The sequence below is a fragment of the Clytia hemisphaerica genome, unplaced genomic scaffold (assembly GCF_902728285.1).
Source record: "Clytia hemisphaerica strain Z4C2 unplaced genomic scaffold, Clytia hemisphaerica genome assembly, whole genome shotgun sequence".
NCBI classification, from domain to species: Eukaryota; Metazoa; Cnidaria; class Hydrozoa; order Leptothecata; family Clytiidae; genus Clytia; species Clytia hemisphaerica.
The window spans coordinates 105,210-131,854 of NW_027103974.1; the positions used below are offsets into that span (position 1 = coordinate 105,210).

The 26,645-nt window shown below is 34.5% G+C and overlaps 4 protein-coding genes across 7 annotated transcripts in view; all 4 read right to left on the reverse strand.

Annotated features, from left to right (window-relative positions):
- The window catches only part of LOC136810608 (transmembrane protein 33-like), a 53,598-nt gene extending 31,328 nt beyond the window's left edge, over positions 1 to 22,270 (reverse strand). Inside the window, exon 1 of the mRNA XM_067067169.1 lies at positions 22,250 to 22,270. The gene's annotated coding sequence lies outside the window, so the exon portion shown is untranslated. The remainder of the gene's footprint in view (positions 1 to 22,249) is intronic.
- On the reverse strand, positions 884 to 5,419 carry LOC136810603 (uncharacterized). 2 transcript variants are annotated; one of them, XM_067067164.1, is made up of 5 exons: positions 5,254 to 5,419; positions 4,798 to 4,902; positions 4,540 to 4,591; positions 2,435 to 3,082; positions 884 to 2,140 (listed from the first exon to the last, which is right to left on the reverse strand). In XM_067067164.1, the coding sequence occupies exons 2-5, from the start codon at positions 4,829 to 4,831 to the stop codon at positions 1,168 to 1,170; spliced, it is 1,707 nt and encodes a 568-aa protein (XP_066923265.1). In that variant the 5' UTR covers positions 4,832 to 4,902; positions 5,254 to 5,419; the 3' UTR covers positions 884 to 1,167. The 2 variants fall into 2 exon arrangements, with proteins under 2 accessions (XP_066923265.1, XP_066923264.1); XM_067067163.1 differs by having other exon boundaries at positions 884 to 2,143; positions 5,254 to 5,336.
- LOC136810609 (uncharacterized) lies at positions 5,674 to 8,368 on the reverse strand. 2 transcript variants are annotated; one of them, XM_067067170.1, is made up of 2 exons: positions 8,215 to 8,368; positions 5,674 to 6,230 (listed from the first exon to the last, which is right to left on the reverse strand). In XM_067067170.1, the coding sequence occupies exons 1-2, from the start codon at positions 8,306 to 8,308 to the stop codon at positions 5,827 to 5,829; spliced, it is 498 nt and encodes a 165-aa protein (XP_066923271.1). In that variant the 5' UTR covers positions 8,309 to 8,368; the 3' UTR covers positions 5,674 to 5,826. The 2 variants fall into 2 exon arrangements, with proteins under 2 accessions (XP_066923271.1, XP_066923273.1); XM_067067172.1 differs by lacking the exon at positions 8,215 to 8,368 and adding an exon at positions 6,979 to 7,067.
- On the reverse strand, positions 8,894 to 25,918 carry LOC136810604 (pre-mRNA 3'-end-processing factor FIP1-like). 2 transcript variants are annotated; one of them, XM_067067165.1, is made up of 16 exons: positions 25,768 to 25,918; positions 17,733 to 17,757; positions 17,583 to 17,619; positions 16,214 to 16,299; positions 15,298 to 15,539; positions 14,664 to 14,770; positions 14,334 to 14,448; positions 13,999 to 14,073; positions 13,756 to 13,857; positions 13,416 to 13,493; positions 13,150 to 13,224; positions 12,970 to 13,014; positions 11,675 to 11,807; positions 9,997 to 10,090; positions 9,786 to 9,832; positions 8,894 to 9,477 (listed from the first exon to the last, which is right to left on the reverse strand). In XM_067067165.1, the coding sequence occupies exons 1-16, from the start codon at positions 25,877 to 25,879 to the stop codon at positions 9,294 to 9,296; spliced, it is 1,557 nt and encodes a 518-aa protein (XP_066923266.1). In that variant the 5' UTR covers positions 25,880 to 25,918; the 3' UTR covers positions 8,894 to 9,293. The 2 variants fall into 2 exon arrangements, with proteins under 2 accessions (XP_066923266.1, XP_066923267.1); XM_067067166.1 differs by having other exon boundaries at positions 9,997 to 10,087; positions 25,768 to 25,915.
- Positions 25,919 to 26,645: the final 727 nt, after the last annotated feature.

Here is a 26,645-nt window from a genome sequence, read left to right on the forward strand (position 1 = left end):
TAAATGAAAAAAGTTTTACAGCACTATGAAGTAAAGCATTTTTGCTGTTTTTGGTGAATTTTCATCACCGATTTAGAAAAGCCTCGTCATGGTAAAATACAAACCCTTAAAATTCATCATTCTTTTCGACTTATGAAAAAAAAAATTTACTAACAATTCATTTTTACTTTTCAAATCCATAAAAAAACAAGCAAGTCATCCAGCAAAGACGATAAACGAATTTATAAAGATAGAGAAAGCTACTACCCATCTACATTCTATTCATATAATGTCAAAAACAAACCAAACTTGACATTTCTATAGAATTTGACTGACAATTTTTTTATATAAAAAAAAAAACTTCAAAATTATTGTATAACATTATGAATACACTTGCATAAAAATGATTGATACGTAATTAATTTTTAATTTACAACGAACGAATGCTGTGTAAACTAAAGAAAATCACCGCATTATAATTGAGACCATCAAGAAGCGGATGATTAGATCTTTCCAGCCATCCCTTTGTTAATTGCTTTCAAAATTTTCCTTGTGAAAATTCTTGAATCGCGCGATACTCATCCTCTCAGAAGAGCGAGGCACATAACATCATGAAATTCTTGGTATAACCATTCAAAATTTAGACTAGAAGAAAAGTCAAAGTTATTTATGAGAATTTCAAAAGATTATAATGAATAACGGAAAATACTAGCAAATGTATAAATTGCAAACAAATGAATCTTGTATCAAGTTTTTTTCTGAGTACAGCAAGCAGAAATAGACCTTATCGGAGTTTTTAATTTTTCTAAGAAAGCGATGCATTGTGGGATTATTTCGAATTCCCTCGAGGAATTTCTAAGAGATTTTAACTCTTATTAACCGAATCCAAAAACGAGCGTATTACTACAAAGATACGCATCTTTTTATTTTTCATAAGAAACTTTTACAAATAAGCACAATACTGTAAAACAATAAACTTCTTTAAACATAACATTTTGTTTATATATAAATACGATTAATACTGTTTTTGATTCTCTCATATTGTAAGATGTGGGAGCTATGCACATGTATCAACTTGTTCATTTGCTACCAAAATTACAAGGTTTACACTGTAATTTCATCATCAAATAAATTTAAGTGTACTTTCCGCTAACATACTGTATGTACATGACAACTGTAAAATTTACTTCACTTATCTTCATCTGTCTCTAGTCCTTTGTTATCGAAACCATTTTGATTTTGGTCTTTGTTTTTAGGTTTGGTGTCCACACCTCCCTTACTTTCTTCCTTTGGTTTATTCCACGTGGTTGGTAAAGAGTCTTCCTTATCTGAACGGCTCTCCGAAGGAGTTTTCGACTTTCGAGACTCTTCGCCGTACATACCAACACCGGCGGTCGTAGTTGTGTTTGAGAAGCGGCCTAATTCGTACGCGCGCTTGTGTTTCGTGATGACATTCTTACGGCAACCTATGTAAATGACGACAAGAATGACAACAAAAACAAAACCCACTACACTGAAAACGGTAGCATACAACACGGTTAGTTTCTCAGGATCAGGCTTGCGAGGAGAGCTTGTTGTAGGGAATCCTTTCACAATCTTCGATGATTTCGCTGTGAAATGGAAATCACCAATAGTAATATTTACATTTTCAGCTCTGTCCAAATTCATCATGAAACCTTTTTCTTTTGATTGAGTCTGTACAGTGTAATTAAAAATTATAGATCCGCATTTATAATTATCACGATGGACTAATACGTTCGATGGTGAAAATATGTTTTTCAGTTCATATTCAACTTCATTGAAAAACTTATTTTCAAAACTGTCATCTGATTTTAATGCAGTGCAATTCCCATTATAAGTTGCTTGTACAGTGATATTATATGTTTGGGTAGTGACACTAATACTACTGACGGGAACGGGCGAATGTCCAGGAGTTGGTTGAATAGATGTAAATTCAACATCTTTGGAATAAGATGAAGAAAGTAGGACCTCTGTAGTTGATTGAAGCGAACTTGAGCTGGTTTTCGACGGCTTTGATGAGATATCAGATGTGTTTGAGAAAGATGAGGAGGTGCTCACTGAACTTTTTGTCGCCAAAGCAGACGAAGTTGAGAAGTATTCTTGAGTGCTGACGTGTATGATATCTGATGATGTTTTCAAGCTGCTAAATAGAAAATGAAATAGAAATTAATTCAAGAAATTATGTTAGAAATTCAAGTCCAAACCTACCTCAAATCGTCAACTTAAGTCACAAATGACTATTCATTCAATTCATATACAAAATAATTATTATTGCCAGAAATGATACAGTTGGCTGCAATAAATCTTATTTTTTAGCTTTCCGTTCCTCAAGTAATGACATCACTTTAATATCGCTAAGTCAGAGAACTATTTTAAAAGTAAACTTAAACAATGCAGCTTAAGTTTTCAGAAATATTATCAAATTAAAACTGACCTATCCGTAAGATAAAAGCTAGATGCAGCGATATTCAGGTCTATTGATGAGGCTCCAGGTGGTCGTGTCGTGGAAGAGGGCTGTGTGTTGCGTGACGTATTTAATAGTGTTGTAGATGCTTGGAAAGCAGTCGTGGAAGTTTCTACCTGAGAATTAGTCGCGGTGGTTTCTACTTGAGAATTAGTCGTGGTCAATTTATTGGAAGTAGAAAAAGTTGGGCTTGCTGACAAGGTTTCAGTTGAAGTTGGTATTAAGTCTGTAGATAAAGTCGATGATTCAAAGATTCCTGAGGTCGAGCCAGAAAAATGCAACGATTGCTCAACTTGTTTTATGAAAGAGCTTACTGAGGCTTTTACGTTTACTGTCAAAGAAACTTCGGAGGAGAGTGTCGTAGAGGGTTCTATCTGTTTTGTTGATGATAGTAAGGAACTTGTATTGGTTACTTGGTACCTTGGTGTACTTGTTAATGATGTTTGAAAGTCAGAACTCGACGGAGGAATATGATCGGTATAAGTGGAGGTTATACCGAAGTTGGTTGATGAGAATGTCACAGAATTATCAACTTCTGATGATTCTGAAGCTGTGAATGTCGTTGAGAAAGTGGTCGAATTTGTTGAGTTCTGTGAGGGTAGTACACTGACTGTTGAACTGTAAGAAAAATGTTACACAGTGTTATAAAATTTGGAGAATTTATTCTCATTTTGATTACAAGATGTAGAGTAAAAAGTATAAGGGAAAACTGTCGCCATTGGTTAGTCAACTCTTTGGTTGTAAAGGAAAGAAATTCGAGTCACTAAAATTCACAGCTCGTTCACAGTATCAAAAAATTTTCCCAAAGACTTTCTTTTTATTTTCATTCATGAATACTTAGAAATAGTAGAGGGGTGGTTTTGTCAATATTTCATTATTTCATTGTGACCTCCTACACCATACCTACACTTATTCTAGTCTCTGCCAAGGATAAACCCTATGAAATACTTTCTAGAACATCATTTAAATCTTTTAGCGAGTACCTCACCAAAAAACAAATAACAGGAAAAATCTTATTACTGAGTAGAAGAGAAGCCGCCATGTATAATTTAAGCTACGAATCTCTATATCATTCACGCAATTAAGAATTCTCATTTGAATTTGAAATTTACTGTAGTGATTTAAGTTTAAACTTTTTTTCAGGAACTAGACGAAAAGCAGAATGATTGAGAAAGGTAAAATCGTTGGGCAGTATTACAAAATTTCCCGCACCTGATAGAGATAGAAAAAGAAAGTGAAGGAAGTCCTTTGCATTGATCCCTTCTGCACAATTATGTTTGTTTTTACAGGCATAAGTTAGGTAATGTAAAAATATTGTATATTTTTCATGGGATCATCCCCCCCCCAGGAAGATGGGGGGGAATCAGATTGGTGTCAGGGGGGAAGTGAACATTTCAAGCTTGATGGGGGGAGAAAGGCGAATAGGGGGTACATTCAGTCCTCTACCTAGTGGGGGAGTAATAGGATAAATACAGACCTTCCTGGTGTGTTTGGGCATTCAGGCTTATGAGCCTGTCTTTCTAGGGATTTTGAGAGTCTTTTTTTTGCTATAGTAGCTTGCGAATTGAGGCGAGTCTGGATCATCACTTCGCAACCCTTATACAATACGGCTAGGGGGATTTCCCAATTGGGGGGAGCACAAATTTTAAAGACAGGTGGGGGGGAAGGCCAGATGGGGGATTTTAGCTCATATTAGGGGGGACCAAAAAGCTGGAGGACGCCATGTTTTTATCAAACATTTACTTTGACTAACTGTTGCATATAAAATTTATCCACGTTGTGAATTAAAGACCTCAGAAAAACCTTCAAATTAAACAGCTAAAAATGAAAAACGGTTGAAATTGAAACTTGACTTTAGAAGTATGAAAAATTCACAATGAATTATTTAAAATCAGAAAAAATTATCCTTCAAGCGCTTTTAGTTTTACAACCTTCCTATGTATTCGTATCAAATATTGTACATTCTTGAAGATTCTTGCGAAGTCAAATATTTGAAGTAAGCAATAGCCATACAAGCATTTTGCAAAAAAGTGAAATATTAAAATATGATAAAAGTTTTAGCAGAACGGTCATACCTTGAGGTGTCAGAATCTGCATCTTCTGTATGAATCAATAAACATGAGAACACTGGAAAATAATTGTACAAAGTGGTTGTAATAAGAATTCACTCTGATATCATGATGGTAAGAAGGGCGTAACAATAGCTTAATGGTGTGGAACTTGACAAGATTTTCAATTCATCGAAAAAAAGTAGCGAGGTTTTATTTTTACGAAAATAAGTGACCGTCGCATGGCAACTAGACTTAAAGTAAACAAAACTAGAGTACACATACCTAGAAGTAACGCAATCAGATGTGCATACTCCATAATGTAGAATGAGATTCAAATGACAAAGTTGAAAATCCAGGGACGACAAAAATTTGTTGCAAAATCTGTTGCTAGAAAAGTAAGATGAAAAACTGTAAAAAAGTAAAAGCTGGTCAGTAAATAAAAAGAAAAAGGGCGAAAATTTTTAGAGAGAAATATTTACGTGTAAATCAACCTGAGTAAATGTTTCTCTCACAACATACAAGTAAAATGGTAGACAACAAGTAAAATAGTTGACCATATTTAAACTATATGAAAGAAAAACAAAAATTTTGTCAACACTAATATCGGATAATGGAAAGCTGATGAGATGTGATGTATCACATTCAAAGCAAGAGAATGCAATGCGCCCATAAACACTAGATCTCATTTTCTCACATGAAATTTAAAAGGAGATACAACACTTACTACAAAGAGCTTACTCGATGTTATGACGTCATATTCCAGTGCACAAGTTGTAGTAAAAACATTAAAAAGATGTTGTTTTAATGTCCATGCATAAAAATGAATCAAATTCGACCAGTCATCCTTAAAATATTTCCTGAAAAAAAAACTTCCTTGATTTTTTCCTGAGAGGGAAACGTGATTGACCAAAAAAGCGACAAGGTTTTTGTTTTTGAAGACGCTTGAAAAGGGATGTATAATTTGTAAGAAATTCGATTCTTTTTCGAGTACGTCCAGGTTTATTTTAACACTAGGTATCCGATTCAAAGTTTCAGATTTCTCAAAAAAATCACTTTTTGGGAAGGGGACACGGAAAGGGTAATCAGTAACATTGATTCAAAATTGACTCATCTTTGTTCAGATTAATCGTGATTAAAAAATATTAAAAGTTGAACATATAAGAGTCTGGGTCATCTTGTTTTTTTAAATTAATGCCAGAGTTGATACCAGATATTGATAAATAAGACACTTTTTCAGAGTACTTTCGTTTTTCATTACAGTCTGATACGGTAGTTGAAGTTTTTTCGCTTTCAAAAATAATTTTAGGTAAATCATTTGTCAGATTTTAATTGCTGTCCAGGATTTTCTTTTACAGTGTTACTAATAATACTATCTTCGACTTCTTGGTTTTCTTTATCAAAAAGAGGAATTCCTTTGATCTGGTCCACCATATACACCAAACGTTGTCGCTCCATAAAGGCAGCATCTTTGGTACTGAGTCTGGTCTTTTGTTGATTTTTCTGTTTACTGGAGTTTGCTGAAGTAATATTCGGGTTCTGGTTTTCCCCTACCGAAGGTCGAAGTCTTCGTTCTAAATATGTAATTTCTTTTTGTCGGACACTTTCGTTGTATAGTTCGGTTTTGATTTTACGGATTCCATGATCAAGTGAACCGATACTTCCAGCCCGTTGTTTTTCGATAAACTCCAGCTCTTTTCGACTTGCAGCAGATACACCTGAATTGGACAATAAGGATAAAATATAAAGATCAAAATGAATTTGACCTCGATTACGCATCTCTTTCCTTCTTCATTCCAAAAAGAAGAGTCTTTCTACTAAAAAGTTTTTTTAGGTCGAAACACTGAACAGGGTTAGCGAAGAATTGCTAATTAAGCTCTAATTTTGTGATACTAAACGTCCTTTAGAAATTTGCAAGAAGGTGGCAATTCAGACGGACTAATTAGATGTGTTAAAGAAAACAGTTTCATGTCGCGAATTGATTTCTATGAAAATATTTCTCCTTTACATTTTTCGGTATTGGCATTAGCTACTCTCCACGAAAGACACTTAACTTAATCTACTTTATGGCTAGCGAACGTGGGGAAAACAACTTGGTTTCTACGTCATATAGACATTACGCAGTCGGAACTCTCGATGTCATAAAACGTGATACATAAATCGCGAATAGTTGCGTCATTACTCGTACTCGTTGCGAATTTTGCCGTCATTCAAATAAAACAAACAAACTGTCGTCAAGAAAAAAAATTTCAATTCTAAAAAAATGAGTATTCTAGAAATCAAAGAATGGCTAATCTTCGATTTTTACATTAGCCCATTCCTATGTAGATATGGGATCGACTTCACAACTGTACGAAAAAGAGGCAATTTCGGAAATTCAAATTGGCAGAAATTTTGTACTTTTCTCACTCAGCCACTAATTTCAAGATGAGACCTTTTACCTCGATAGAAGTAAAATAAACTAACGTAGACTTTGAAGCCATTGATTATGTTCTTTTCCAATCATTCTTTCAAAACATTCTCAAAACAACACCAAGATGATGTTTGAGAGTATGAATACAAGTCTTTAGCATTAAAACAATTTGTAGGATGCGTCTAATAATAATGTAACGTCTGGTTTTCTAATTAAATTCGAAGTCTCCATTTTTGAGAAATCAAGTCATGAATGCTTTGTGGATGAAAATATTTGAATTCTCTAATACATGTTTTTTTTATAAGCATTGCACTTGTAAGCATATCTAGGCTCAGATATGGGGAAAATTAAGTATATGGCAAGCATTACTTGAGCCTACGAAAAATGTTTTTTCCTGATTTTGGCTTTTTTGGCTGAATTTTAAGGCTTTTCAGTATTTCCCTAAATTTTTGCTTTGGATATAAGCATCCCTCAAGCATTTTTTCAGCCTTAATAAGCTTTCGACCTTTGAGCCTGTTTTCGGATTTTTATATGCTTATAAAAAAACATGTAGCTATGATTTGTTAATTTGGAACAGGTTCAAAACAGCCCTGCAACTTGTGATATTATCCGGTTATGTATCTAGAATGGCGTAAGAAAAAAAGCTCCAAAAGTGAGAATACGCGTTTTTTATACAAGAAGATATCCCAGAACTTCTGAAGCCTTCGGATGTTCTTAACATAACATGTTCCTTTTTCACTATTTTGTGAGTTTTTTTGTTCATTTTCCTACGAAATTGGGTGTCTTATAGAGTCCACATGACCTGAAAATGTTCTTAGTTTGTTCCTAATATTTTGGCCATCAAAGCCTCGTTTTCTTATATAGTTTTTTCTTATAAAAAACGTGCAGGTAATTCAATAAATGTAGCAGGATTAAAAATCCTTATCATGAATTAATAAAATAAACCAATCAACCCATTCGCTGCATTAAAAAGGACCAGGTTCTAATGATATGAATGTCTTAGCTCTAGCCTAGACAGCCCACTTTTGCCCTGCCTATTCTAATTGTGGATCAAATTGGGCAGATAGTTGACGTCAAAACATTGCCCTCTTTTAACGTCAATGCAATGTCTTCTTTCAATCTTTTCCAAGCAAAGATTTTAGCTACCAACTTTGCGCCAACATTTCGGCTATACAAACATTTAGAATAGTAAGGGCGAAAAAAGTGGTCCGTCTAAACTAGAGCTTACAATCTCACACGTACAGAAAATTTGACGTCGTTCGACCCAATTTGCTAAAGTGTAAGCGTACCTTTATTTCGGTAGATACTTGTTGTCTCGTTCTTCGACTCATTGCGAAGCTGCAAACGATCAGAAAAGCTGTTCAAACGTACAATTTCTTCCATGATGTTGTCAAAAAAATCACAGGGCAAACTGACGATGACCCATCACAAAACTTGTTGCAATGATTCACATATCATCATCCAATCTAAGAATTGTTAGACATTTGCACAATTATCTTTAATAGTTTAATTAACACTCTTGAGAATAAAATGTTGATTAGAAAGGATGTTACCGTCTAATGTGATCTTTATGTTATATCATCGCTTGATAAGAAAAGTAATTTCCGATAGGAAAGACTCCCGATATGTCTACAGGGATATTTCCCATTTGTGCTTCATATAAAGTTGGTGTTTAGAAATGAAGAAAAATTAAGAGATCATGAAGATGGAGAAAAAAAATAGATGAATTTTACCTGAAGAATGAGAAAATATCATCCGATTTATGACAAGTAGGAATTAAATCCACGAATTGAATTAAATCCAGAGATTTTGAAAAAACTTCATTTTAATCCATAAAACTCTGAATTCCTGAGGAATTCCTGCCCTGCATGAAGCTCAAAACCGAATCCAAGATTTTAAAACTTGAGATTCGAAAAGAGAGTTTTGGGTATTGATTCATTAATCATTGAAAAATTCGACTTTTAAAAATTACCATTCGCGAGATAATCTGCTTCTCCATTTCTTTTTACATGATCAGCACAATACACAATATTAAAAGGTGCAAATATAATATGTATATCTAATAAAAGTACTATCCGTCATTTCCAACGGACTCGTTGTTGTGTTGGATTTGACTGTTTTTAGTTCTTTTAGCGCGCAAATAAGATAAAATTTAAGTCAATTTCAAGTGTCATTTTTCCTGAAAAAAATATTTTCATATAATGTTCTTTTCGAGTACTTTTGATAAAAACGGTTTGAAATCTTCAAACCTGATCGAGACATGAAACGGTAGCTAAGCAACGATCTACCCCGCTTCATATCTTCCGACTACCAGACAAACTGCAAGAATAATACCACCAAAACAAAAATCACAAATATAACCTAGCATCTATGCTTCCCCTCCACCAGCTTCCACGTTGACCGCTCCATCAGGTGCTAGGCTATCATTTACTACTCCATTGTCTGTATTATCTATTGGTTCCTGTTTGATTTCAGTTTTGGTGCGACTTCTACGGGAAGATTTACGTTCACCCCCTTCCTCCTCTTCTCGCCCAGATCTCGAATGTTTTTTCCTGAGAAATGAAAAAAATAATATTCAAAATTGGAAAACGTTAGAGTGTAGGTTAAATGAAGAAAAGGTTCACAATGCATTCATGTTTATCCCGTTAAATTTATTGAATCTTCTTAGTCCTTCTTTTGGATATTTGACCTGCGGAAGCTTTCTGTGGCATTGAGTAAGACATCCAAGTATCTTTATCTAAACTTTTTTCCAAAGTCGAGATATCATAATTCGAAATTAAAAAGAAAATTGGTTTGAGTAAAGGTAGTTTTATTTCCTTTTGATCTCAAATAATAAAGATTTAATCAAATATTGACCTACCTATCTGAAGTTGAACGTGATTCATGCCTACGCCTTGAAGAACGATCCTAAGAATATATATTAAAACAATGATAAAAACATCCGTGTCATATCCCAGTTCCTAAGCATACCGATACAATGTTTCTAAGAATATCTATATTTTCAAAGTTGCTCAATAATTCAAAAAACATGTAGTTCTTAACTCCAGAGCTGTAGAAAAACATGTTCTTACCCTATGTTCTGTTCGTGGACGATCACGATCTCTATCACGCATACTCCTATCACGGTCTCTTTCACCTCGATCACTTCGGTCTCGATGTCTCCTACTAAATAAAACAATGGTACTAGTCTGATAATATACTGGATGGAAGCAAGAACAGAAAAAAACAGAAATTAAAAGTTGTTAATTTTTACACGACATTTAGACAGTCTGGTTCGTAGCCAACAAAGAGATTTCACATTCAGCAACGTCAGAAATGTCCGATATTTATACAATAGTAACTGTTTTGAAGGTCGACACGGAAAAATATTGACCGCAGCCAGAGTACAGACCGAGCTTGCTAAAGTTGAAAAGCCCACCAAACACAGATACTTCAAAGTATCAAAAAGAGTGGTGCGATTGCTTGGACATCTCTTTTACATTTACTTCAAAGTAAATTGATACCCAATTATAACGAGGAGTATGGAACACCGTAGCTGCCTTATGCGATAAATTATTCGATAAAAAATTCGATGCGATAAATCATTCGATAAAAAATTCGATGCGATAAACCATACGATAAATTATTCGTTGAATTATCCGATCAGCCCTTACCCGATATTTATACTTTTGGTGGAAACCGCGCTCCGGAAGGGTGAAATCATCGATCGAAAAGAAGATTTTCCGGGGGTGCTGCTGATTAGGGCAGATCATGGCAAAAAAAAAACAGTGTGTCCAGAAAAAAATAGAACTAACAGATTTATCGATCTATCTTACTGAGTTTAGAATTATCGCAAATAAATCCAATACTCTTTTGAAGTTAATTTTAGGGATTGGTGGAATAAGCAGCGGGGTTGGTACTCTGGGAGAAAATTCATAGTATATGATTTTAGACAATTAAGCACAAAAGAGTATAGCAATCATCAATTCTGAGGGCAATTATTAAACAGATTTTAGTTTTATGTAAATTATGTTCCGTTTAGTTTAGTTCGAAGTCAAATTGCGATGTCCTCCCTCAAAGTTTATGAAACTTTTTTTCCATCCTCGACCCCTTACGCTATTGATGATCCTGATAGAATAAAATAGTTAGAATACCAAAGAAAAAAATCCTTCTAGATTTCGATTTTGCTGAACCAAAATCCCATCAGATTACCCCTTTCTATCGCTTTTTGGCCTTTACTGTCAACTGTAATGTAATTGATAAAGCAAGAGATACCTTTGGTTTGACTTTCCCATAAAAATTAAAAAGAACTGGTACACACTAAAGTCACTGACGTAGTGTAATTTAATCCATTAATTACTTACTTAATTACTTAAAAGTTGAACACCAACTGCCAGCAAAATGGTCGACGTTTTCATATCCCACCCCCCACACACACACACGTGGGGTTGCGTTTTGCGTTTTGAAAGATGCGCCATTTCCACCAAAAGTATAAATATCGGGTAAGGCCCTTACTAAGGGCCGATCGGATAATTCATCGAATAATTTATCGAATGGTTTATCGCATCGAATTTTTTATCGAATGATTTATGGCATCCAATATTTTATCGCATCGAATAATTTATCGAATGATTTATCGCATCAAATTTTTTATCGAATATTTTATCGCATAATCGAATATTTTATCACATTAGGCAGCTACAGCGTTCCATAGAGGAGCAATCTCTCAAGGCAGCTGTGTATAATCTTAGAATAAAAGAGATCAATCACCTGCTACCATGTCTACCAGAGGAGTCTCTTCTCCGATGTCTTCTTAATTCACCTTCGCTATCATATTCACTGTCGCTACCACGCAGTGGCCCTCCGAACTGTGGTGGAAACCCTTGCGGCGGTTGAAATGGATCTACAAGAGGAGGTGAAGAAAAGGTTTTTTACTAGAATCTTTTCTCCTTGAATGATGGTACTAACCTGATGGAGAATCAAGGTAATTTTCTACTTCAAGGTGGTAATAAAGTTTGCAGCTCTCATATGTAAATTGAAGCATTTATTACTTATTGACTGTCACCACAGATTCAAAATGAGTCTAGGTAATATTCTAGTTGGGGAGTTGGGGAGTTGGGGAGTTGCTAGTTTCGAGTTGGGATGTTCGTAAAACTTTACGGTGACCGAAAATTTTCTTATTTAAAATAATGTAGCCAAAAAGTACAAATTTCAAATTAGCCAGTACCAAACATATTATTGACTTTAAGATCATGAAAATGGTAAGGTGCTGGCTAGCAAAGCCAAAATACTTAGTACTGTTATGTCATTGTCATAATGCTGACAACATGACACGTTCTTGTAAAAATAATGACAAAATCTTTAAATACAATGATTGTCAAACAAATTCCCCAATAAATATTGATCATACTGCAAGTGATGCTTATTGTATAAAAGGATATAAGTTGACAGTCATCTTAGCCTCAAAAAATTCGTAGAGATAGCTTATAGAGCTAGAAAAATAATGACACTTTCTTTTGTCATTTTATCATTGGAATTGACACTTTTTAATAAAAATTTTGATCACATTATAAAATACAAAGGTTCTAAAGTCACTTTAATCAAGAATTATATTTATACTCAATGTGATGCAGGAAATATAAATGGATATGAATTGACAGTAGAAAATAGCTTTCCATGCTCTCAGCGCACGTTTTTAAGGCAAATAAGCATATTACAGGTGGTATATGTATTATACGTATTATATGTGTTATATATTACTCTCATATTACATTTACTTTCAAAATCGTACTTTTGATGTATGTTATTCTTTTTCGGTAGCCGGTAATTTTTTAACTCCCCAACTCGAAACTAGCAACTCCCCAGCTCGAAACTAGCAACTCCCCAACTCGAAACTAGCAACTCCCTAACTCGCGACTAGAATAGTTTACAAACTCATTCAAAATTCCCTCGTGTGCAGTCGTGTGTAATTTTTCTTATTCAGAATATGAAAAGTGAGAGCTCTAAGAAAGTTTAGAAACTAAGTAGTTCACTTCACAGTTAGTTGAAAATAAGCCTCTTCTTACCCTGTGGTCCTCCAGGTGGAAACATTTGACCAGGACCAAGCGGAACTGAGAAGATCGAATAAGAAATTAAAATAAAATTTAGAAGAAGTACAATTTGAGATTATCAACAACAGTTAATAAACAGAATATTGGTAAAAGCAGGTAAAAGAAAGTGATCACAAAATAAATAGCAAAGTTTACCTATATTGGCACCTGCAGGTAGATATTGAACACCAGATGGTCCCATAACTGGCCCTCCCATGGACGAGGGAGCACCTGTAAAAAAGAACAATAGAGCATGATAGAACATAAACATTTTATCAAAAACATGAATAAATAATGTGATAGTGATAGTAGCCCATAGTTCAGGAACTGGATAGTTTTTCGATAAGGTTTTTCTTTTGGTGGCAAAAGACATTCAACTTACGGATATTCTTTGCGTGAAAATAAAACAATAGGCTTATTACCCATGGATTGTATTTGTCCAGGTTGTTGTGATTGGCCGTCTTGATTTTCATTCAGGACCATTCCTCCTCCAGGCAGTGCTGTAATAAAAGCAAAATTGAACACCATTATAACTATATCAGTATATGATCATTGTTAACCTTTTATGATCCTTAATGGAAACTAACTAAAATAACAAAAAAAGTATATTTAACGGGGGTTCGTACAAGGAAATTAACTTATGCTGGTCCGAGCTATTTTATGGTATAATATGCAAGGTAAACTATTCTCAAGGTAGTTTGCCCATCTTTACCAGAATTTCCGAAAAAATTATAGGTACATGAAATTGAAACTACTTATTACCTGTGTATATCGGTCTGGGACCTCCGAAGGGTTGCTGTATCATTCTAGGCTGACCTAAAGCCAATGCTAATAATTCGTCTTCTTTCTGTTTTCTTCGAGCGTCTGAAACAAGACAGATAATAAGATAGCATTTGAAAAATCAAAAGAACAACATATGGATTGCAAAAATAAAGTATCATTGTACAATTCATCAAACATTTCATGGAATATTCAATTGAGAAGTAAAACCAATTTAAAGTTTACCGTCTGATCCGAGAACGTGTATTGACCCTTCAACTTTGCGGTCAGGTGGTGGACCTGCTTTCACTCTGGTTCTGCCTGAAAATTGATTGAAAGAAACAAATTTTAAAACTTACACTAATTCATGAAAAAAATGTTAAAAAAATGTTAAAACAATGTTAATGCCCATCATATTATCAAACAATAGTTGGCTGGAGAGTGGTTCTTTGATTATACCGTCAAACCTTTAAAAATATTGAAAGGCAATAATGGCTTAGGCCTAAAATTTGCTCAACAACTTAATGACCTTGCAAAAGGACTAAATATACAATAGGGAGTGTTATATAATGACAGCTTACCGTCAGGAAGAACTTCAAATTCGAGAGGTTGTGGTGGTTGCGCATGCGTATGCGTATGTGCATGGGCAGGTGGATGAGCTTGATGAACCACAGTTGGCGGTGCTGCTGTTACAGTCTGTAAACACACAGATTTTATTAGCATTGGTTTAGGCTTAAAGGGATAATCAGATGGTTTGAAGATTGTCAGACAGGGAAATTTTGGTCAGAACCATTGTAGGAGACAAAATATCTGAATTCATCTGATTATCCAGGATTATCTATTCAAGATAAATTTTTAGAAAACAGAAAAAAATGAAAATAAGGCGTAAATAGATCAAATCGATGGCTTACATATGGCGTGCGTACACTTTCTAGCCTCATTCTCCTCTGTTTTTCACAATATTGTTTCCAAGTTTCTTCTGTAAACCCATAATTAAAATAGTCACTAATATCCGCACCTAAACAAAACAAGAAAAACCAAGTGAAATATTTTTATCTTACGATTAACATCGAGGAAGTTTCACAAGTCAGATCGAATCAGTCAGTCAGATTATCTAGTGGAATTCAGTTTTACTAATCAAGAAGATCAGAATGAATTGTTCCCAACATAAAAATAGCAATGAGTTTTACAACCTTCCCTTATTATATAATTTCAAAAAAGACAACGAAAATATAAATGTGGGATAAGTTTTTGGGAAATGCTCGATTTTTCATGTGCCAATTTAACTCTCTGAGTGCAACGGAAGTCATCAGCAGAGCTCAGAATGAGAGAATCTGTCCACTTTTTTATTAAAGCAAGATCTTGGAGATACATGATTCATTTATGATAAGCAACACATCTAAGCTTAACTAAAATTCCTCACGATTTCGTTCATTAGGTACCTGAGATTAAACACTCACTGTTTTGACAACAACTGAGGACAGAAAAAATTCTCAACAATATTTTTTCGAAATTCTAAAAAGATCTAATAAAAATAGAGGTTACCTGGTTTTCGCCAAGCCTTCTCGTCTTGTTCTGCATCCATATCAAACTCATAAATAGGTTGTCCATTAATCTGACCAACTGCATTGACATCAATTTTCTTCTGTCCCGGTTGGTTAAGCTGTGTTCCAGGTTTAGCAGCGGCAGCAGCAGCTGCAGCAACAGCCCCAGTTGCCGGAGCTCCTACAGCCCCAGTTGCATTCTGTCCATCTTTCTTCCAATTTGAAGTAGGTGTTCCAAATTGACTATTACAGTGGTAACAAAAGATAATATAATATAATCCGTTATCAAGATACCACAGATCAACCAAGGATTGCTAATAAGCAGATATTCAATGGGTAAAAGTTGGTTATTGAGATTTATTAACCCGAGGCGATGTAATATTCAACAAGGCGAAGCCGAGTTGAATATACATCACCGAGGGTTAATAAATCCAATAACCAACGAAAACCTATTGAATATATGTTTTATTATAATACCTAGAGGCAAAAACAAAACATTAATTATGTCAATAGTCGAACGTTTCACTTAAAACACTCCCATAATCGAACGTTCGAATGTTTTTCTTTTTAAATGATTTTCTTAATTACTTTGAGTCATAAAATTTGTTTATGAAATTGACAATAGAATTATTTCAATGAATTTCTTTGATACAACAAGAGCGACAAAAAAATCAAACTTTGAAAGCAAAATTTGAAAAAAAAAATTCTATCGTGGTATAATAGCCATGGTATATCAGGAATTATTCAATGGCTGTTTTTGCCAACAGGTATATAATAATGCTTCTTATGTCACAGATATTTACATTGACTCTTGAGTGAGCTAATTATAATTACAAACAAATCTTGAAAAAATTAGATACCTTTTTCGAAGAAACATTAAGAAAGGAATAATAATGTTTTTATAAATATCAACATACTTGGCAGTGTTTACTTCACCAATATGAACTTGAATATTATCATCATCGTCATCATCTGAGTCTTCAAACTCATCTTCATCTTCACCCTGGAACAAACAAAACAAGTATAGAAAAGCACTTACTTTAAAGCTCGTCTTCACCTAAACTAGAATAAAATTTAGCTTGAAAGTAGTGCTTAATAAGGCGTTCAAACTTTCGCGAGCAGAAACTTTCGCGAGGACCAAAAATCGCGAAATTCACGACATTTACTTTCGCAAATTTAACGAAAAAATATTTTCGCGAGCATAAACTTTCGCGAATCAAGACGTAAAATTTAGAATTTTCACATGAAAAATGGCTTAGAGGGACAAATACTTCTTGGATTGGCTTGAAACATTTGTTCTTTGACTTATTAGTCTTTTAGCAGGCTAAAAAGTGCCATAAAAATTACATTTTATTCAAAGTTTTGAAGTTTTACAGATTTTCTATTTTGTCAAGAATTTTTCGCGAGCATAAACTTTCGCGAATGGCCTTTCCTACAATTTTTAAAGACATTTACTTTCGCGAAAAGGGCCAAAATTCGCAAAAATCGCGAAAGTTTCTGCTCGCGAAAGTTTGTACACCTAAAGCTTATATGTAGGGGGGGATGTTATTTTGCAAAAATGGCATAAATTCTTAGCCCATTTGTCAAAAGTTGCCTTTGGGTATAAAAAGAAGAAAAAATTATGTTAAAACCCTGTGGTACCCTTTTCAAGGTTGCCACGGGCAGGGTGCCACCGTGGCTCCGCCAGCAAAATCGAAATTTCAAAAATTTTCAAAACATAGTGAAGTGACCCCTCATTTGAAAGGTATTTTCATGCTGGTTAAGAAAATCAATATAATGAGGTTGAATAACACTGTCACAAAAAGTAATTTCCAACAGTTGGCAAAATTTTGAGGATTTTGCTAAAAACGCAATTTTTTGATCGTTTTTCTTAAGTTACTTTTTGTGACAGTGTTATTCACCCTTACAATATTGATTTTCTTAATTAGCATGAAAAGACCTTTCAAATGAGGGGTCACTTCGCTATGTAAAAAAATTTTAAATTTCGATTTTGCTGGCGGAGCGGCGGTGGCACCCTACCCGTGGCAACCTTGAAAAAAGTTCCACAGGGTTTTTACATGATTTTTTCTTCTTTTTATACCCAATGGCAACTTTTGACAAATGGGCTTAAAAAATTAGTCCTAACATCCCCCCCTACTTATAGCTCAGCAAAAAAATACACAGATAAAGATCAAAGGAAGAGAATTAAATGAAACTTGAGAAATGTTATCATCTATATGGATGCTGCATACAAATCAAACTTTTAAAGAAAACGTAGCTGCTTTTATTCAAACAATAATTTTTTACCCCTGCATTGCCATTGACATCTTTCATTTCAGCATCCCTAAAGCAAAGACAAATCAATATCTATAATCTTATCAGTATACAAAAAAAACTATGATGAAATGAAATTATATAAGAGCTGTAAACAATGTAAATTCTAAGAATTTGACTTACCCATTCTCTTGACTTGACTTTTTTTCTGTGAAAAAAAAGAAAATAGAGATTGAATCAGATTGTCGCAAGGTGTAAATGGGAAGAGTGGGAAAAATTGTGACATCAATATATTATAATTTTTATTCCACAAATGTTTGGTTTGCAGTTTGCTGTTATTGCGGCCTTTGATAGAAAAACCTGTTGATTCTTTAGAGGACACGAGATTGCCAAGTCAAACTTTGAAAAAAAAATTAAAATGGCAGCCAAGCGAACACTGACAGAAACAAAAAATCAGTAGTTTTCAATCGTTTACCACAGCAGAATGAGACAGAAACGCAGTAAAATAAAAAGTAAACGAAACTTAAACTTTTTGTCTGATTCTAGCTGTAGTAATGTTTACATTCAGAAATAAATCCATTTTCCACCAGACCTACAACAGGCACCAGCAAAGTTTCAAACCCACTGCAGCATTACTGGCAATGAATTCTGACTTGAAAAATATGGGTCCAGTTCCCTGGAAAGGATATAATTACACTTCCAAATGAATTATTTTTACAATAACATTTGTCTTCTCAAAAATCCATAAATATAGGTTATAAAATCAACATAAGGGTTAAATTTTTTACAACAAACCAACAAATCGAACTTTATAAAGCTCTAACATTTAAAATAAATATCACTTGTTTTCATAATACTGTAATGATATTAAAACCTTTTTGTATATATTTGGTTTTTCAAAACCATTTTCTTTTCCCACAACAGGCTTTAAAGTTCAGGTTCACCCCCAATTTTTTTAATCTAGAAAGGCCCATGCAGCATAAACAAATGATTTAATTGGTTAAAAAATGTCAAAGCATCACGCTGCATCACGTGATCAGAATCATGATAGAAGTGAACAGGAGTCGTGGTCATACGGCATATGATGTTTTCCTGTTGTTTTTTTTGGTGAAGTTTTGTAATCAATGTTTTGTTTTTTCAAGCGGGGATTTCTGTAGAATGATAAAAAAAGGCTTGGCTGGAATTGACACCATAACAGCCAGGACCTTTTGCCTAGTACACCTTTCCCGTAATTCGCAAAACAGATGCGCATGCATTAAAAAATTTGCTACAAACCTGTTTTTGCCTGCGTTTCCTTAGGGAAAGGTTTTTTGAACTTTTCTTAAGTTCTGTTTAACAATATCTTAGCAAATTTTAATATGTTCTTTCTATTCATAATATTATACCACCCTGAAAGTTTTTTTGCCAAAAAAAGATCACCATCAAATGTTGGCAGCTGAAAACCCACCTTCCCTAACCCCTCACCCCGTAAACAATTTTATACGCAACAGTAGAGCACACATTTTCCCGGGCCATTTCTGAGAAATTTCAAATACGGGAATTAAAGGTGTAAGGAAAGTCTAGAAAATTTTCCGCAACTTTAGGAAAGTAGAACTTTAAAAAAAATATAACGCCTAGGAGCTGAAACTTACCAAATTTAAAAAGTTTTTCCACTCGCAAAACTTTTGTCCCCATAACAAATCTTTATTTTATTCATAGAATTATATTTCACAGGTCTATCGACCTCTACGAAATAATTTAGATTTATAAATATTGTCTACTTCTTCATCTGTCGTCCAGTCGTCAGAAGATATGGGCAGAGAAGACGTTGTTTTGGTCTTTGTCCTAGGTTTTCGAACTAGGCGAAGGTTTGTTCTAGGGCTTCCTCTTACATGCCAAACGAAATCATCATTTTTTAAATTCATTTTATTCGCCTTTTGGCACATATCTTTGATAATTTTTCTTTCGTTGATGGTGAAGTCGTCTGTAATGCTAAAGCCACCAATTTCATTGAATCGTTTCAGCTTATGCAGATTTTGCATTATCCGTTCTTTTTCCTCTATACTTTTTAAGATCAACTTTATTAGCACATTTCACACTTCACTGCAGGTGTCTATTCCAGCCAAGCCATTTTTATCATTTTATAGATATCCTTGCTTGAAAAATAAAAGCAGTGATACTTTACTAACTTTGTCAAACTTCACTCTGAGCAAGAGAAAGACCTTTCTAGATTACCGTTCAAAAAATGGTTTTGAAGAGCCAAATATATACAAAAAGGTTTTAATAACATTCAAATAATATGAAAACAAGTGATATCTAAATGTTTGAGCTTTACAAAGTTCAATTTGAGGGTTTGTTGTAAATAAATTATCTCCCATCCTGACTTTTCCAAGTTATACTTTTGGATTTGTGAGAAGACAAATGTCATTTAAAAAAAATCATTTAGAGCTGTAATTAGTTTGAAACCTTGCTGTACCATAGGTCTGGTGGAAAATGGATTTTTTTCTGAATGTAAACATTACTAAAACAGAGCTGTAGAAAATTGTTTTTGTTTTTCTCAGTTTTTGCTCGGCAGCCATTTTGAATTTTATTTTTTCAACTTCTGTACTTCTGCAATTTCATGAGCTCTACGGAATCGATGATTTTACCTGAGTGAAACAACCAGTTGGATGTTTAACCCCTTAAGTGAAAAATGGTAATTAATTCTCTTTTCGGCAAAAAACAGCAATTTTTTCAACGATGATATGCTGAATCAGCAGAAAAGTATAAAATAGTATGTAAATAAATGAAAATTGCCGTTTTCAGCCGATTTTGGAAAGAAAGTGATTATATCATCGAACAAGAGGTAGTTGATACCTTCGCATAGTAGGCCCACTGTGCCTTGTTTAGTTTTATTTATTTTCAACTGGTTTTTATTGGAAATGCAGACTAGCAAAATCGAGTCATATTATATGTAAAGAAACATGTAAAATTGAAGAAAAAAAACACTTTTAAAATTCTGAAAAACCTTTTACTCCATGCTATTTTACAATTTCCAATCAACTCTGACATACATTTGTGCTGACTTGGCATTTCATCTTTAAAATTGCTGTTTCTATCTTAAATACCCAACTGACAACTCTGTCCGGTACACATTATTTTTTATGCACACGTGTCCGGTGTCCGATGTCAGGTGTCCAAAAGTTCAAAAATTAAGACCAGTTGGATTAGGATACTTTTTAACACCAGACAATCTCAACACTGGATTTGAGTTCGCTGCGCAGTATTTTTGAAACACATGTTCAGGCAATGTCAATCGAACTGTTCAATTATCGAATCAATCGAACTCAATCAAACTTAATCGAATGATATGTGTTCGATTATCGAACCAAATCGAACAGTCATCAAACCAAGAAATTCTGGTAAAGTTCGATTAGTTCGATTGATGTTCAATGTGTTTGATTTACAGTTTTTGTTCACAAATCATTCTCAAAGCGCATGAACAACTCTTTTCTACTGATCCAATGATTGTTGGGGATCGTTTAGACTAGAGCTGTTGTGCTAGCAATAACACTGGAACCATTCAGTTCCAATATGCCAAAAACATTTTGTTCAACCACCTTCACTTCAAGATAGGCCACCATAGAATGAACTTCCTTTTATAGGATGAACCATATTCATGTGGCTTTCAGCCTTGCACTCCATCGCAGAGGCTAATCAATTTTAATGACTTTTTTGACAAATGACCAAGTTAAAATTTTTAGATTTTTTTATATTTGAGTATATATTAGGGGTCACTCACAAATCGATTTTAGGTTAGAAGAACGTCAATTGACGTTTAAAAGCTGACCCACCCACCCACACCCAAAAATGTCAAACACCTTGATATCCCCCAAAATCGATAAAAACTGCCTTCATCGCTGTTTCGTCAGCCATCTTGATTTTCACTACGGCTCGCATAGTTTATATATGAAAATAAAAAGAAACGGAGATAATTTCTAAACTTGTTCACAAAATTCTTGTAATTAATTATCTCCGTAGTATGTAGCGACAGAAAGAACGGCCATCAGCAAAAATTCAAGGGCCGTTCGGGCCGTCAAACAAAGAAAAGACATAAACATCGGGCCGCTTGTTTTGGTTTTCAAAACAAACGAAGCGATCAAACAGAAACATGGCGAGAAGTAATATTTGGCATGGAATGAAAAATCGATGTTTCTGAAAAACGTCAACAACCTTTAGCCCACCCACCCATATACGTCAATTGACGTTCTTCTAACCTAAAATCGATTTGTGAGTGACCCCTTAAAAAGGCATGCATTCAAGTAATAAAGGTTTAAAATTTTTCTCTGGGCTAGTTAGTAAAATATCTCAAATAGGCTCTGTGACAGTCTTAAACTCCTATATCAGGATTAGAAACTAGGCTAGTCTTACCTCTTTTATCTTTTCCTTTACAACAATACAATGCTGACTAGTTGACACAACACATGTGTACATGTACATCGACAAGTAATCCCTGAGAGAAGTTTTTATAGAAATCTGCAACAAAAACGAAAGTGGTCTCTTCTACTGATTGCTTCCCAGCGCTCCTTCGCAGCTGTTCATCAAATTTCCACCAATGAGGTTGCCGCATTTCAAACGGCCATTCTTTTTGGCACCCGTGGCCTTTCAGTGCCTTGCATGACGGGTGGCTGTAAAACAGTGTAGCTGGAACCTGGATATTCCAGGATTAGAAAAAGCTATACCTGTTATCTTTTTTTTTTAAAGAATCAACAAGCCATTAACATCAATAAATTACACACATTTCCTCAGAAACTTTTAAAATTATCTGCCATTGTGACTTTCTTGAAGCCGTTCCGAAATTATACAATTATATAGGTTATGTATCGGAATTCCTATGGGAGTTCTTTTCCGAGATTTGTAAAATAGCTAAGTCGGCAAAAAAACTTTTCCCGGGGGTTTGAGGAATAAACAGAACTGCTATCATTTGTTTATTCATATATTCAAATTTGCGCTCAAAAATACTTAAATAAATAAGTTAATAATATTCAATAACTATTTGTATATAACTCTCAGAAAATAAACACTTAAAGAACGACAGAACGACATAGTTTATCATTTGGAATACCCCCGTGTTTGGACCATTCTATTGTGGGCGCAAATTAGGGCGGAAACTAAGCAGCACCCTCAGTGCAAGATTGCCGCCTCATCTTTTTTGCCCGCGCGAAAACGCAAGCTGATCATTTTTTTCTCACGCGCTCAAGGGGAAAAGGAAAGTGATCAATATTCTTTAGAGGAAAAACGTCAGAAACAAACCCAAAGACCAAAAGATGTTTTGTTGTTGAGAATCGATCCTGTGAAGATGAAAAAATTTCTGCTATGCCTTTTTTTTGAAACGCTGAAAAACTCTAATTTTGATCTTCCTTAAGGTAAAGAGGTTGCAAGATTAGGGTTAGCGAGGCAAAAATTCCTGAAAAGCTGGTAAAATCGTAATCCTCAAAAAATCGAAGTTCCAGCCTCACTGTAAAATCCCACCCTTCATATATTTGTTTCAATCCGTGATCCGTGGCTTAGGTTTTTTCTCATCTTCAATTTACTGAAAAAAGCGGGAATTTGATGCGAGAGTTAGATTGTCAACAAAGTACCGTAAAAAATCATTGAATAAAAGAAGAACTTAAAATCTTAAATATTTTCATTTTGAAGAATAGGTGCAAAAAAGTGAAACATAGAAAAGTTTCATTTTTCATTGCATTAATCGAAATGGGGGATTTGGAAAATTTTCTATGTTTAGTTTTTTCCACAAACCCCTGTAACTATGGGCAAGCACCCCGTTGCTAAGATGTTGGGTTGAAATTGAAAATGAAACCACTAAAAACGAAAGTAAAATCGGACCGTACTCGAAATCCCGTAATCTAGATATACGAGTTTAAGACTTTACTGTGTGATGGAGTGCAAGGCTGAAAGCCACATGAATATGGTTCATCCTATAAAAGGAAGTTCATTCTATGGTGGCCTATCTTGAAGTGAAGGTGGTTGAACAAAATGTTTTTGGCATATTGATGGAACTGCCATTTGAGCTACAAAAACACTGATTGAACTTAATCAAACTGAAGATTTCCCGGTAAAGTTCGATTACTGTTCGATCAGGTACAGTAATCCAACACCTTTCATTCGATTTTGTTTACGACCTACGGCATCGGACCATGCTCGGGCCACAAAAAAGTATTATTGAATCGGCCCAAACATTTTGTTCGGACCATGTTCGGGCCATGTATTTACAATTGATACGGATTTGCTTGGACCATGTTCGGGCCATATATTGTTAAATATTTTCATTAGACAAATTCAAAGTTCCAAATACCAGTTTGATTCACAAAGTTGTATAACAGTACAAAAAACGATCCCGAAAAATTCTGCTTCGAATAGGAGAAGACCACGAGAAAAGGGAACGGGATAAAGAATAAAAAGAAGACCATATTATGTAAGATTCAAATCATTCTTTTTAATAATTTTCCTAACTTAATTGGAAAATAGATGATTAACTTTTATATTTGAACAATATATATTTGAATAAAGATGAAGACTTTTAAATTTGTTTGCTAAAATAAGGAATTTAAAATATAAATATTGGGTCCTGAAATTACACGCGCGATCGTAGCAAGTTTTCGAAAATCTGGCCCGAACATGGTCCGAAACTGCGCGGGCCATTTTTAAAAAGTATTAATCAAGAGGCCTGAACATGTTTGGGCCATGCCGTGGGTCGTTTTTGTTTAATGAAATTTGATGTTTCGATTACGAAAATCGATTTGATAGGGTTAGGTTGACATCGCCTGGACATGTGTCCGGCTTGTGTCAAGAAGTTAAAAAAAATGACACCACCGAACTAAGGTTTCCGATGTGGCTGAGGGATACTTTTTGGTACAGGACAAAACATTTTGGAAAATCGGCAGGTACAAAATGCATAAAACATAATGCATATTGCATAATGCATAATAGTATTGTGTAATTTACAGAACGATTTTTTATTTTCTAAAACTCTCCTTTGTAGAGGCAAAAACTGCGAAAACCTCTTTATAAGAGTTTCTTAAAAGTAAACATTCCAATTAGAGGGATTTCCCCAAAGACGTTGTTTACTTTTCGAATCAGAACGAAAGAGAAAACATTCGAATCATAACAACAAAGGGTTTTCCGTCAGCATAAATAATAAGAAGATGCAGCTTCTTATTTCTTTAAAAAGGTAAACATAAACATTCGAATGTGAAATGATTCGAAGTCTTTTTTCTTTTCTTTGGTGTTTTCTTTGAGCATCCACATTGGTTAATGATTTTTAAGAGGGAAAACCCGTTGAACTTTATTAGCAATTGTTTGAAAAGATCTCTGAGAAAACCCAGATTAAAGATATTGCTATAAAATTTACGTTTTCGAGTAAGAAAAGTAATATAATATACGGAGGAGATATTTTCGTGTTTTTTCTACACTATACTACGTTCTGTAAAATACAACAATGAAAATCAAAATGGCGACAAGCATTTTCACTGGATCATGGACTTTCTTCATCATATCCAAAATTCAAGTTTACAGCTTTCTACCCTTTATTTTCTGGTAGAAAATGGTATATTTGTTTTGTTGAAAGTATTATCTCTCAGATTCTCCTTATTATAGCCTCTAAAATTGACATTTTTCAAATATTATGCATTATGCATTATGCAATATGCATTATGTTTTATGCATTTTGGACCTGCCGTTTGGAAAATCAAACTTTTTAGACCAAAACACGGCGATCTTTCATTGGATTAATCGGATTCAAATTTCCCTGTTTTAGCCAAATTTTAGGAAATTAACTGAGAAGAAATGCTTTCTTTTTCTTTTATCCTTTAGAGGACAAATATAAGTACATTCTGTGAAAATTTCAAGTCTCTAGCACTTTCCTATCCGGAATTATCTTGATTCCGATTTAGAGGGATCTCAACCGGGATGAGGACGGGATAGAGGGATCTCTCGAAAACGAAAGTGCCCAATAACTGGTGAACAGTATGATGTATCAAAAAACTTTTTTTCCTTCTTTTACATTGCTATAAGGTGACTTTATATACCAAATTTCATCGCCTTATGAGCACTACTTAAGGAGATACAAGAGATATTAGCCAAAATAATCCCGATTTTACAAAAGTTCCAATGAAAGATCACTGTGAAATTGTAAGTTTATTTTAAAGAAAAAACAAGCCAACTTTGCTGGAAATTGTAGGCAAAAGAAAAAAAATACCTGAATTTTCTCCATAAAGAAACTTTTCATCATCCTCTGGTGCAACGTTCGGGTTAGATATCACATTTTCAGCTGACGAAACGGGTATAGCTGTGACCATCGTTGCCGCCATGTTAGTTTCACATGGTGCGTTAGAAATATGGTTTTTAGCACCTTCGAATCAAAGCATTTTTAGGGGGCGTGTCTTTCATGACGCCCATGACGCCCTTGGCGCACCCTTGCCAGTGCACTTTATCTCTTATTTCAGTCACTGCCCTTTGGGCGCGTCTACAATCATCTGAATCATGGGATCATGGACAAAATATTTGAGACAAATCAAAATCAAAAAACAAATCAAATGGAAAGTAGAGTTTTAACATGTGACTTACGACCCTTAGAGGATCTCAGGATTTAAAAGCTCAAATTTGCTCCAATAATAAGGCTGGGAATATCCTAGAAACCACCGAGCCCCTCTAAAATCGAAATATTCAATGAAAGAAAGTGAAAGTGCTAGAATAGCAATTCTCCCCCGAACTTTAGGTTCTGAAAAATGTTATAAAAACTACACTAAAATCTCAATATTCGACCATGATTGTAATAATGGGCTGGGCGGGAATGACAACAAAGTTGCTTGCGTGATTGTGTTTGAAAATAGAGCGCCGTATCAGGAAAATATAGTTCTTGACTTTCTAGCGTACAACAAGATTCTTATTGTATAATTTTCCACGGGATGACTATTTTACTCTAGATGGTTAATCTTCAAGGACCTTCAGAGGTTTACCGTGTCCGTAAAAAAATTATGACCAGCTGTTATCAAGTTAGCTTTGAGGAAGCCATGGAAATCAGTCACTTACCTCGGGTGCCTCCGGGGAGAGAAATAAAACCAACGATTTCTTTTG